The 14478-nt window shown below is 38.8% G+C and overlaps 1 protein-coding gene across 1 annotated transcript; it reads left to right on the top strand.

Moving 5' to 3' along the window:
- The first annotated feature begins 1504 nt into the window (after positions 1–1504).
- LOC148411931 (E3 ubiquitin-protein ligase RNF34-like) lies at positions 1505–13699 on the top strand. Its single transcript, XM_088434942.1, has 7 exons — positions 1505–1633; positions 5583–5801; positions 8463–8921; positions 12283–12556; positions 12647–12670; positions 12928–12969; positions 13038–13699. Exons 1-7 carry the CDS (start codon positions 1628–1630, stop codon positions 13220–13222), a joined length of 1209 nt encoding a protein of 402 aa, XP_088291068.1. The 5' UTR covers positions 1505–1627; the 3' UTR covers positions 13223–13699.
- The last annotated feature ends 779 nt before the right edge of the window (positions 13700–14478 follow it).

Genomic DNA, 14478 nt, shown 5'->3' with positions numbered 1-14478 from the left:
GGCCCTGGATAATAATGATGACTATGATGATAGTTAAACCTCCAAAGATGAGCGATTTGGAGTTCAACCAAATTGTGTGCAGCGTTATGCCACTGGTCATCTTGAATGGCTTGAATGCCAGTCTGTGTGCCACCACCTGCCCCCCCCTAGACTCCAGGGAGCTGAAATTTCACCCAGATGGTGACAACATGTCAAAACTCAACATGGCACTGCCACTAAGTGTATCATCTCTTGGCTAAAATACTGCCAGAAAAATGTGGAACAAAATGATCCAAACGTTTTCAAAGTACTACACATGGACTAAGCAAAAACAACTGAAATAAATACAAAAAAGAATAAGTAACATAGAAATGTTCTCGTAGTGAAGTTCTCAAGTGCAAATAAAAAAAACAAAACAAATAAGTAACCAACAAAAGATCATCGCAAACAAAAAATACAAAGCAAAATGACAAGAAAAAAATTATCCACAACCCCCACCAAAAAAGGCAAAAAGTGGCAACAAAAAATACTGCAAACAGTATTTGTCCTTTGTAATGTTTTTTTCTTTTCTTTTGTTTTTTTTGTTTTGTTTTTGTTTTTACTTGTCGCTATCGTCTGAGATCCAGCCTGTTCATTTGTGTCCAGAGTTTTGGACGTTTTTGTTCTAAATGTTTTGACTGATTTGAGCTACACTACTAAGTCCGTGTGTGCTCATATGAGGACATCCTGGCCTTTCCAATGATGTCTCATGAGTGGGACAAAAACATTTTGCTGTTCTGCTGAGACAAAATGGACAAACATGAGTTATTATATTATAATTTATTATTGTAATATTATATTCTATTTAACAATTTTTATTTTGTCATAAGTGAGATTTGTCACGTGTGCAACTATTATTTAATCTTTTTTAAGTATTATTTGGTTGTAATATTATTTTTTATTACCATATTATTTTTAGGTTTCATTTTTACGAGCCAAAAATAGCAACACTGAATATTACTTTAGGCGTTATTTTTACTAAGAATAAACGCACGTGTTTGGAACAAGCGTATTTTTGAGGAATATTGATGATAATTGGTGGTAAAATTACATTTAAAACAATTACTAGCGTCTGAGAATGGATTTAGATTTTGTAAAGCGCTCTCTGCTGCCCCCTTGCGGCTGCTCGTATGCAATGGAAGGAAACCCCTCTAATCTCTGTATTGCAGTCAGGTACAAGGATGATAAGCATGCATATTTTCTTGTCATGGTTGTTATGTATTTTGCAAGCCTAATTTTATGACTGGTCATTTACACGCTTCAGGTTATTTGATGGGAAGGAAATTTAAACGTCAACCGTGTGGAATTACCGCCGATTTGTGTGGGTAGGGGTGGGGGGCGGGCTCCTCACGCACTACATGTGGCGTAAAAACCGATTGGCTGCAAAACCGACCAGCCCCCATGCGCGTCTTTTGATTGGCTGTTCCAGGCCCGATTTTAACATGACGTCATGCCCACTCCACATACACACACATGTACTCGTACACACAAGGCTCAGACACGGAGAGGAGGCAGGAGAGAGCGAAGACGTCATGGTTTGACTCCGTACGTGATTTGCGATGATCGTGGCTCCTGCGTTAGTCGGCACATTCCTCAAACCCGAGGCGCAATGAAGGTAGGTGCCCCCCCCGCCTCCTCAACCCCCCCATGTCGTTCTCTACTCAGCTTGTTTATGGTGACATGGCGTTGAATCACGTGTCTATGGAGCTTTGCATTACTAAGGTGATGGCTTGTGTTTGGTTACGTAAGGAGACGTGCAGCAGTGGCGCTTTTTTTGGGGGGGGGGGGGGGGGGGCTTAATTGTCAGGGGGTTATTTCGGGTCATGCTGTCTGTTTTTATGTGCAAACGAGATGTTGCATTGTCGCTCATTACCCCCCCCTAACTTTGCGAGTTCAGTGTACAAAAATCCGCTGCAAAATGAGATCTTTGGGGGGGGGGGGCACGAGGATATTTTGGGGGACGTTTCGGGGATCGCCCCTCATCTCCACACTACTGTGTCATGGGGGTTTCTCCCCCGTGTTGTCTTGGCTGCAGATGAGGATGAAGCGATGACGTCATAGCTTCAAATGTATATCAAGAATGTTTGTGTCTGACGTTCAAGCTCAATTTAATAGTATGCAGTTCAACTGAGACTCATCTAAAAATAGGCATCACGCTGAGAGATGTCCTGTAGAATTTTGCGATGTTGTGAGAAGGAAATTACTAATCCAAGACGCAATGTTAGAAACGGTGATCATGTACTCTAGATTAGGGGGTGTCCAAGAGACGGATCGGGGGCCATTTGCGGCCCACCGTGCACATGTTCGCGGCTGTGCCATATAATAAAATTACATTTTTGCATGGTCCGCATATATATATATATATATATATATATATATATATATATATATATATATATATATATATATATATATATATATATATATATATATATATATATTAATTTCCATCACTTGCTTGGTTGATTAAAAAAAAAAAGTAATTTTAATGAGGCCCATATGTTTGAAAAATTTTCTTTATCTGACCCCCAGAGGAAAAAATGAACACTTGGCTAATGTAAAGGTTTCACTTTTATCACATTCAACGTTTCTGTTATTTTCTAATGGATATGGCGTGTACAATCAATGAAAAAAAGATTATTTTGAAAATATTTGGGTATTTATCAACTATTTTCACCAGGCTGCTCTGCTGTTTTTATTTTAGTGGTTACGTAAGCCATCTTCACCAGTAAAAAAAAAAAAAAAGTGTTATAATGACAAAATTATGTTTTATGTTTTATTCATTCAGTCCCAAAAACATATTTTTTGTGCTTTACTTTTTACTTTTTATTTTTTTTTACTTTTTTCCAAGTGTTTCGCTAAAATAGGGTCTAAAATTATGAGTGCTAAAGATTTCAGTCCTTAAGTACTTAATTACTTGAAATATAATGTATATATTGGTTTTTATCTATCAGTATCAAGAAAATGACATGAAGATAGTTTTAAAACTTAGAGTGACAAAAAGAATGAATCAGTGCGGGTTCGGATATGAAAAAAGCGGTATCAAACCATTCATAGTGTGAAGCCTAAAAATGACTTTCAATTAAATATCGGGCGCTTCTCATTTCCATTTGGCCAAAGCGCATTAGTCCGCCGCCAGAATAACGGTCGTGACATTTCGTTGCTTAATCTGCTTTCAAATGAAAAGCAGGAATTTACTTTTCTTTCTATTCCAGTTCCAAATAAATCTCAGCCGCAACGAGCATATTGGGACAGCTGGAAAAGAGTCCCGCAGTTTCTTTCTTTTTTTTTTTTTTTTTTTTTTGTGGCACGGCAATCCCCCGCGGCTGTCGATTTTTTGTTCCGCGTGCTGGAAATGTTTTTCAGTCCCGCCTTCGGGTCTCCAAAATCTTTTTTATTACGCGGGAACAAATCTCAGCCGGATCGGTCGCAGCTTGAGTCTCGTCTGTGTTCGTTCCGCGCGTGGCACATGAGATTTGACTTCTTCGGGGAGCCGCTTCGACGCACATGGGCAATTTGCGCGTTGTGCATTTTGGTTTCTGGTGCCACTGTTAGATAAATACTATTAGGCATGCATTTATGCATTTGCCTTCTGGGTTTTCTGCTTTGTGCCTGAGAGAAAAAAACATTCCGCAGAGTCTGCTCTTACATTATCATGCATGATTTCTTTGTTTTTTAACTCTTAATTAGACACCAGAATAAATAAATACGTTAATTTAATCGTTCTCAAAGTTCGGTATGTAGACTGCCTCTAGTGGTGAGTGAAAGTATTACCTAATTGAATGTTCAAACAGGAAAATATGTTACAGTGGCCTATTTTTTTTTTTAATTCAGTACAGTATGTACCTAAATATAATGTAGTTATATTTTGTTTTAGCACATTATATTACCTTATCTAATATGCATAAGTCACATCATATATGTATATAAATAAATACAGTACTGTATATGTATTTACATTTCCATATACTGGATAAAGTTAGGAATCCTTTCTGAAAAATCAATCAGAAGTGTGAGACCGACATTTTGAAACTCTTCAATTAACAGACAGCAGTGTGTGTAGCTCCGCCCATTCACTGTGAGATTGCGGGTGTTATTTTAAAAAAACAGTTTTTACAATATCATTAATAAATAAATGACACATGCAATGTATGCCGTTTTTATTTGTAATATATCGCAAGCGTTTTATCATAGACGTGGACGTGGAAATGCGTAATTTCCTGATATAATGCCTTTTAAAGCCCTAAATAGCATCCATCGTGGAATAATAATTAATCTTGTTTCGATTTGTATTCATGTCGAGGCCGTTAATCGCATTGCATCATAACAGTTGCACGCAAATGGCCCTACTGCTATATATGACAGTATTGTGGTCATTCCACTTCCGCGTTATGTTTGCTGCCGTATTTGTGATATTAGCTTCGTAGTCACCTTACCATTGCGAGACGTCGATCTGTGCACAAATGCAATGCGTGTAAATGCCGCGATCAGATGAAAACCAACTGCTTGGGTACAGTCTTGTTTAGCGGGCAGGCCCGCAGGGTTCCAGCACCCCCCCCCCCCCCCCCCCCCCCCCCATCCCCCCGCCACATATAGCGCCTTGTCCCCGGGATTACGTAATCGCTTCCTAAGCAGACGGCCGAGGTCACATCACAGCGTGTTTGTGACAACTCGGGGCCGGGAGGGAGGCGCCCGGAAACCAGAGGTGAATTCCTGTATTGTGTAGTGCGGAGACTGTCACAATGTACTCCTGCGCGCATGTGCGTACGTTTGTGTATTTCTGTGTGTGTGTCAGCTATCGATTGACACAGCCTGGTAGAAGAAGATGTGCTTCCCCTTCCCCCTCCTTTCCATCCATTCATTAGTAGGCTGCTGAGCTGTTGTTTTGAGTTCATTTTACACACACACACATATATATATATATATATATATATATATATATATATATATATATATATATATATATATATATATATATATATATATATATATATATATATATATATATATATATATATATATACTGTATATATATACTGTATATATATAAAATATTTTAAATATATTAAAAAATTATATATATAAATTAATACATAGATTAATTTATTATTAATTAATTTAGCACTTTAATATTACTTTCCTTGTTATTACCTAATATAATAGTTACTATAGTACTGAAATATCTAAAGTAATTGATTAGTTTAGTACTTAGCTAAACAAAATAATTGAACGTGTGTAGCACATATTCTTAGACCTTTCTTTAAAAAACAACAGGTGTAAAACAGGAATGGCCGTGACTCTTAAAAAAAATTAATAATAAACGTAAAAATACGTCTTTGGGATTGAATGAGTTCATTAGCAATTGAACTTGATTTCCGGACAATGTGGTTTTGCTGTGCTAAGTCAGGTTCGGCGCTATGCCGCGACACATTGCCGGGATTTACTTCAAAATAAAAGTATACCAAGGCGTTGATGTTATTTTAGAAGGAAAGGTTTATTTTGAAGTTGGAACTTGCCGCATTTAAATGCATGCGTAAATATGTGTGTGTGTGTGCGGCGGCCAGGCGGGAGCCTCGTCCATGTGGGCGTCATGCTGCGGGCTGCTGAACGAGGTGATGGGCACGGGCACGGTGCGGGCGCAGCAGTCGGGCTTCGGGGCCGGCGCCGGACCGTTCCGATTCGCCCCCAGCGCGGGATACTCCACGTACCCGCCCCCCAACTCGGGGAGCGCCGGGCAGCTGTGCAAGGCCTGCGGACTGGCCTTCTCCGTCTTCAGACGCAAGGTAAGCCGCGGCGGAATTCTTTTATTTCTTCCAATTGTGAGGACAAATTGCAAGAGAAACTTCAAAGGAAGTACTCGATACATTTTTTAAAATATATTTGAGCTAGTGTTGCATTTGTATGTCTTTAATCAGAATCGAAAAATATCCAAATGCTAATACTGTACACCAGTACTGACAATTTTTTTTACATAGTTTTTCCCCATTTCGACACTTTAAATTGATTAAATTTCAGGTTTTTTTTTAGATGTTTTGTTAACATTTGAAATACGATACTAATACACCAATACCAACATTTTTTTGTTTATTTATTCGATTTTAAACATAGTTTTACCTCCATCTTGATGATTTAAACTGTTTGGTTAACATTTGAGCTAGAGACGCATTCGTATGTCTCTACTCAGATTTGAAAGAAGGTCCTTGATACTAATACACAGGTTCTTTTTTTTTTTTTACAGTTTTATTACATCTTGATGTTGTATTCAAACGTATTAACGCTCATTTTCTAGGCATTTTGTAAACATTTAAGTTAAGGACATCTTTGTGTGTCAAAACTCGGATTTGAAAGAAGGCTCCGATACTAATACACCGATACCAAAACTTTTTCAACATAGTTTTATCCCACCTTGATACTTTAAATTTATTGAGACATTTTGTAAAGATATTAGAGCTAGGGGTGCATTTAACACAGATATTTGCGCTAGAAACACTCTTTCGCCCGATAATACTACTATTTTTTATTATTATTACTTCATTTTAACCCCCTTTGATTGTTTAAACTTATTAAAGGCCATTTAATCATTTTCTAAACATATATGAGCTCTGGGCGCATTTGTTTTTCCTTACTCAAATTCAAAAGAACGTCCCGATACTAAACAACCGATACCACTTTACAAGCCTGACACTTACTTGAATATACTATATCCACTCTATAGGCTCTATGTTCTTCTCCATCTCTTATCTACGTACTTTTTACACAGTGTTGACGGATTCCCTGCGATGGTCATGTTTGTGTGCCGGCGTGATATTTTCAGTCGGCCTTTTAATAAGCGTCCGGGGGATTAGCAGCAGACGATAGCAGCCAAAGTGTCGATGATGGCGCGGTAGCCAGACACATTTGCGCCTGAGTGATAAGCAAATGTTTACCGATTGGGCTGACCTCTTTTTCGCGAGACGTTCAAAGCGTGAATCCACTCAGCTGCCTGGTGTGAAATTAAAAAAAAAACAACTGTCTAATTTTCCCTAAATATTGCAATTTAAAATCCAATTTACATTTTCTGTAATATTTGCCCCAAACACAGCGTATTCATTTGTTTCAGCAAACTAAATTGCATCAAAGACATCATTGGAAATGCCATGATGTGCTCTACTGAGGACACCAGGACTTAGTAGGGTAACTTCAATGACTCAAAAGATATCGGCCAAAAACAAATGTCCTCTACAGTGGACACAAATGAATCTGCTGGCTCTGAGGATATGATCATAACAAATGGAAATGAATTCCAAAGATAATTATTTGAGCCAATCACAGCTCAGCTTGGAATGTCACATGACCAAACTCAGAAAACGGGCGAGTCGTTTTCGTTTAAATTGTCTGATTTCTTAGAATTTCACTCTCTACGTAAAAAGCTGCGTAAAAATATGTCTTTGGCACTTAATTAGTTTTCTGCATGTATAACTAACTGACTAGCTCATTAACTAAATAAATAAATACTTTGTATTGAATACCTAAACTCACATAAAATACATAAAAATACGTCTTTGGCAATGAATGAGTTTTCTGGGTGTATAACTAACTAACTAAATAAATTAATGAAATTAAATAAATACCTAGTATTGTTTACCTAAACTCATGAAAACTACGTAAAAATACGTCTTTGGCATCAAATGAGTTCTTTTTTTGTAATCATATTTCTCAATTTCACGTGTTACTTTCTAGGTTTCAGCTCCTTTTCATTTGCTCTTCAGCACTCACAGGAAATGTCTTCATACTGCCTACCAAACGGGGACATCATCAGTCATTCTTTTTAATAGCGCATCATTTAATAACGTGGCCTTAAATTTTGCACGCCGTCATGTCTGACTCCTGTCGGCATTTGAAATGGTCGGCGACGCCTCGCGTGGCTCCTTATGAAGAAACACGGCTTTGATCGTGAAAACGGGCCCCATGAAGGCGAAGGCGGCGCCGAGCTCATCGCGGCTGCCGTTTGTACATGTAAACAAGACGCGCTGATGGGATGTAACCCAGAAGTGTCAAACGCCACCTGATGGCTCCTTGGAATTCTTTCCAAGAAGATTCGTATTTGGAAGAGCACTCGCGGATTAGCCAAATTACCTCAAGTAAAGCATGTCCTGTGAAACTTATCTGCAGTTTTCTTTTTCTAGCCACCAGGGGGCAATCTCCCAATAGAGGAAGCTATGGAAGTGTTGATTTTGAGTTTGAATTGGTATTTTACTTGCCACCGGGGGGCACTCTCCACTAGTAAACACAATCAGGCGCATTACTGTTGTGTTTGCACAGTATTCTTACGACCCCAAGTGTGTTCACGTTATGTTGAAAATGATTTTGCGCTGCTCTTATTTAGACTCCAAAACGACGGAAAAGTATCTGGCTCTCCGTTGAAGCCCCTCCCGCAGCAACTAACTGGTTCCTCTCCCCGCCAGCACGTGTGCTGCGACTGCAAGAAGAGCTTCTGCGCGCTGTGCTCGGTGCTGCAGGAGAACCTGCGTTGCTGCGCCACCTGCCACCTGCTACGCGGCACCGCCTTCCAGAGGCCCCGCCTCATGCAGCTGCGCGTCAAGGACCTGCGCCAGTACCTGCTGCTACGCAACATCCCCACAGACACCTGCCGGGAGAAGGAGGACCTGGTGGACCTGGTCCTGTGCCACCGGGGAGCCAGGGAGCCGCCGCGACCCGTGACGGTACCGGAGGAGGAAGAGGAGGAGGACGGAGACACGGCCGAGGAACGGGAGGCGGGAGATGACGACGACGATAGCGACAGTCTGGGATCCCGCGCCGCCTCGCCGCCCTCTCCCACCGGCTCGGCTTCGGAACACTCGCTCGGATCCGCCTCTCAGGGAGTGGCGCTCAGCCCGAGTGACAGCTCAGGGACCCCGAGCCAGGTGACGCATACACTTAAAAAAAAAAAAAAAACAGACATGACTGGAATGCTAAATTTTTCTCCGGGTGGATGCTAAGCTAACTCCCGCCACACTAGCTATTTATCGCGGCAGGTTAGCTAGCGCAATTAAAAACAAAGAAATGCTCCTCTAAGTCACTCATCTTCGAATCCCTGGCAGCAGATAAGCAGCATTTTTGTGAAATATGACTAAATTTGCAAGAGGATTAGCGAAAACCTAGAATGGAAAACTGGAGAGGATGAAGAAGCTATGCTAACTGCTAAGCTAATGTGTAAAAAGAAGGAACAAATGGGAAACCTGTTTCTTCAAACATGTTTTGAACAAATTAAATCTAAACTAAATGAATTACAGATAAAAAAACGTAAACATTTCTTTTCAAATGTTCTCACCCCAAAGCAAGTTTTATATATATTAAAAATAAAACCACAACATTTTGCAAACAACAGTTGCAGCTATAACAAAGTATGTCTGTTCTTACATAAAGTATTTGAATTATAATTTTACTATATAGTAGTAACAGAAATTAATAAGCGAATAAATGATCAAAAATTTGAATATACACTAGCTAGCTCACGAGCTGTATTTCTCTTTCTAGATTTTTAGATAGGTGAGTTAAATTTCAAGTAGCTATTAATCTGTCTAGCTATCTTGCTATTAATCTTCCTAGCTAGATGGATATGTCTATTTGTCTCGCTAGCTTTTTAGATTAGCTAGCTATATTGCTAAATAGCTATCTTCCTAAATTGCTATCATTCTATCTAGCTATCTTTCTTGCTATTAATCGTGCTAGCTAGCTATGTATCTTGCGAGCTAGCTATCGTTCTATCTATTTATTTTTCTATCTAAAGTTTTAGATTAGCTAGTTACAGTATACTGCTAAGTAGCTAGCTTCTTATATTGCTATAAATCTATTCAGGTATCTTGCTATTAATTTTTCCAGCTAGCTAGCTTTCGATTGATGCATCAATAGAGCTATCCATTTTTCTAACTAGCTTTTTAGATTAGCTAGTTATATTGCTAAGCAGCTATCTTTCTAAGTTGCTAATAATCGAGCTATGTATCTTTCTTGCTATTAATCAAACAAAAGTTTGCACAGTTGCTCATTAAGTTGAACAGCAACAACAATCACATTGATTTTCCACCCCATTGACTTTGAAAAATCTTCAGCGCGGATTCGGCATTCGTGTGGTCGCAGAAAGCGCCGGCGTTGTTTTCTCTGGCCGTCCACGTGCGGCAGCGGGTGTCCGCGCAGACCGGCTAGCAAGGCGGCTTAAGCCCTTTGCCTTTTTTTAGGTCGCCGGGTGCACGGGCTGAGTCGGTTACGTAACGCGCGCGCGCAGGTTGACAACTCCCCGCAGCAACGCAGCTGACACCAAACGCTACACTAAACACCGCATTAGCACAACATTCAACGTCCGCACGCACAACTTCCTGTACTTCTTCCTCTCTTGTTTTGGAACAACATCATGTGCATTTTTGCAAGAAAGTCAACATTTTCAATTATATACAAATAATATATTGACATACTATGCAAGATATGCATTTTATGGCACAATGAAAGGATATATATATATATATATATATATATATATATATATATATATATATATATATATATATATATATATATATATATATGTGTGTGTGTGTATGTGTACGTGTGTGTATATGAAACCCTCGTTTTAAGCCAAGGATAGTTTGAAAGCCTAATTTTAAAGCCTAAACCAAATTTGAAAGCCTACTTAACCAGAATTTGAAACCCTACTTTGAAAACCCCAAATAAATTCAAAACCTTCATTTGAAACCCTAACCCTGTTTTAAAACCTACTTTGAAAGACTAACCTGAATTAAAAACCCGACTTTGAAACCCTAATCCTGCTTTAAAACCCTCCTTTAAAACCTAACCTGAGTTTAAAAACACCCTATCTTGACTTTAAACCCTGACCTGAGTCCAAAACCCTGCTTTGAAATTTTATCCCGTTTCAAACCCTAATTTGAAACCCTAACGTGTGTTTAGAACTCCAATTTGAACCATTAACCCAAGTTTGAAACCCTACTCTCAAATCCTCAAGTTAGACACCCTACTTTCAACCCCAAACCTGTTTGAAACCTTACCCCTACTTTGAAACCCTAATCCAATCGCAAACCCTCTTTGAAAACTTCTTCCGAGTTTGAAACCCTCATTTGAAACTCTAACCCAAGCTTAAAACTGATTTGAAACCCTAACTGGAGTTTGAAACCCTCCTTCAAACCCCTAACTTTAAAACCCTAATCCAAGACCAAATTGACTCTTTAAAATCCCCCCAAAAAGCCAAAGATGCATAAAAAAGTGTGTGCAACCGCAGAGGAGTCTGAGCGCGTGCTGTCTAGCCAACCCATGCATTATTAACACGTCGGAGGAGGAATGTGCTGAGTGAGACCACACACACACACACACACACACACACACACACACACACACACACACACGCACGGGTTGAATGAAGCGCTCGCTCATCCCATTCGCTCTATTCATTCATTGAGTGCCCTTTGATTGGAGAGCTCCATGTCAAAAGAGAATCATTAAGCGGCGGGCGCGTTAACCACGGAGCGTGCGCTCCAATCTCGCTCTCGTCCTATTAGATAACCCAACAGATGTACTCTCAATAGATGCGCTCAAAACCTTCGCTTTTATCCCAAAGTCATCGCTGCCAATTTCACTTTGCAAATTGTTACTTTATTTGAATCTACTGTATATATACATATATTTATATATATATATATATACATATATACAGATGGATGGATAGCTAGCTATGTATAAAAATATAGCTAGTTATTATTTGTACAATGATATATATATATATATATATATATATATATATATATATATATATATATATATATATATATATATATATATATATAAGATGTACATCAATGTATAGATGTATATTAGGGCGCAACCAAATAATTAGAAAAATTGTTGCGGTTTTAGCAATCACCTTAGCAACTATCAGTTACTTGTGTAAATGTTGTAAATTGAATTACAAAGAGTAACGTGGAAGTGAAGAGTTCTGCTTTTGATTCATATTCAAAAGCTTCAAATTGTAATCGGAGTACATGAAGGGATAAGTACACAAAAAAAACAGAAAAATCACACGTGTATTTTTTTCAAAAATCGGCCCATCAATTGGTTATCGGCTATCAGAATTAGCAAGAAATTCCTTCCAATAGTAGCCTGACTTTTCTTATGACATTTTCAGTAATGTCTGCCCATTCCATGTAAAATACGGCATCAGAAAAAAGACATTTTGAAGTCATGGACCGTCCCTTCCGTTTTTTTTTTTTTCCACGTTTTCAGTTTTCCCCCGGGGAGCGGGAAGACCCGGCCAGCGCCTCGCTCCTCAACCCGGCGGCGAGCACGCCGGAGGCCGACAGCCCGGCGGCGCAGAGGCGGGTGCGCGCCTCGCTGTCCGACCTGGACGACGAGGACGCCATCGAGCGGCTGTCGGTGCGGCAGCTGAAGGAAATCCTGGCCCGGAATTTCGTCAACTACTCGGGCTGCTGCGAGAAGTGGGAGCTGCTGGAACGCGTCCATCGCCTCTACCGGGAAAACCAGCACAACCGCAAGTCCAGTAGGCGCAAAATCGCACGTTTAATTATTTATTTATTTCAACATTTTAACCTCACCTGTTGTCTTTTTTCACTCTTTTCTTTTTTTTTAGTGGAAAACGTGAGCATTACTGCAGGTGAGACACCTTCCTTTCCTATTTTCCTATTTAATTAAGTTAATTTTTTATTAATTATTGAATTTAAAATGGCATTTTTTGCAAAAAAATGTTATGGCTACATATTTTTTCTTGGCTTTTACAATTTTATTTATTTATTTTTTTAATAGAGGTCGAATTTGGACGCTTTTTCTTTAGGATTTTTGCATTTCTTGACATGTTTACTTTTTAAACACGGTCTTGTCTTTTATTTTTCTTTCATTTTTTCTTGCCTACAGTGGTTGCATATCCTCCACCTCTTCACAACAACGCTGTTGGAGGTAAGATTACATATTTATACACACATATATAGAAATATTATATACATATACATATACACTGTCCTCAGACGGCGTGAAATCGCAGCTGTCGTCGGACGAGAATCTTTGCCGCATCTGCATGGACGCCATCATCGACTGCGTTCTGCTGGAGTGCGGCCATATGGTGACGTGCACCAAATGCGGCAAAAGGATGAACGAGTGCCCCATCTGCAGGCAGTACGTGGTACGGGCCGTGCACGTCTTCAAGTCCTAGGAAAAAAAAAAAGAAAAAGAAAAAAAAATGGCCGCCAGAGACGCTTGTTGAAACGGCCGCTGGTGGCCCCGCCCCCTCTTTTCCGGGGACACGGCAGGACTTCCGGTTGACCCGGATCCACTGCTACATGTGCAATACAAATAATAAAGACTTTTGTGTGTGTGTTTTTTTAATCTACGAGATTGTTTCCAGTTTAAAAACATTTATGTTAGCAGAAGAAGGTAACGAAATAACACGTTTGTACGCTTTTACTGTTAACTTTAATTTTTCCGAGCCAGAATTTTTTTTTTTTTTTTTTTTGGGAACATAGCAGTTTACAATTAGGATTTCTAATTGTTTGGATCATTTCCGTTTTGTTTATATTTTGCTTTAATGCCGTAGGTGAAAGAAATATTTTCAATCGCTGTTGAAAAATATTGTCATATATTGAGAGAGAGTGTAACAAATGGATATAATAAATATTATATATATAAATAATTTGCAGTGTAAGTGTGTATCATCCAACATCATTTCATTAGGGAACTATTTATTTTAGTAAATGAAAAAAAATGGAGTCAATAAAATCTGATCAAATATGGTTGACCAAAGCGTTGTTTCTAAAAGGTTTTTAATATTTGAAAAAAAAAAAAACTCTCCCTAGAGGCTCTGTATATAACATTTTACAATCAACATATATAACAAACACTTTGTGGCCTTGAACCAGACCAAATAACAATGTAAACATGTCCGATGAACTTGAAAATAAAAAAGTACAAAAGTGGTCAAAAAAAAGAAAAAAAAAAGAAGAAAAAAAATCCACATAGAAAGACAAGAAAAGTGCATAAAACTGTATTCAGATTAAATACAGTGTATAAACAAATTCGGACCCAAATTCCCTCGTTTATCATTTTGAACCAAGCCTTCAATGAAAAGTTGATAGTTATTTATGCATTTTCAATATTTTCGCTTGGTCAATTGCGGAGGTCCCCTGTACAAAAGTGTCAAAATATTTGCTCATTGCAAAGTCTGAAAATTCTCTTTTTTTTCCCCATTCTGAACTCAAAACTTTTTCTCAACAGAGAAAAAACGCTTTTTTTTTTAACAAACTTTTTGCAGGTTCTTCAAATGGCACCAAAGGAAAAACGAAACAAAAACAACAAATTGTCTTACTTTTGACGCAATTATTCTCTTTGTTTCGTTGAAACTTCTTCACAAAAAACACGGAATAAACGAACGACGACAAGCTAAGAGCGAGCATTAAAGAAAAAAAAAAAAGA

The sequence above is a fragment of the Hippichthys cyanospilos genome, chromosome 15 (genome assembly GCF_059441005.1).
Source record: "Hippichthys cyanospilos isolate Australia breed blue-spotted pipefish chromosome 15, RoL_Hcya_1.0, whole genome shotgun sequence".
Lineage (NCBI taxonomy): Eukaryota > Metazoa > Chordata > Actinopteri > Syngnathiformes > Syngnathidae > Hippichthys > Hippichthys cyanospilos.
This window is presented reverse-complemented; position numbering and strand designations above follow the sequence as displayed.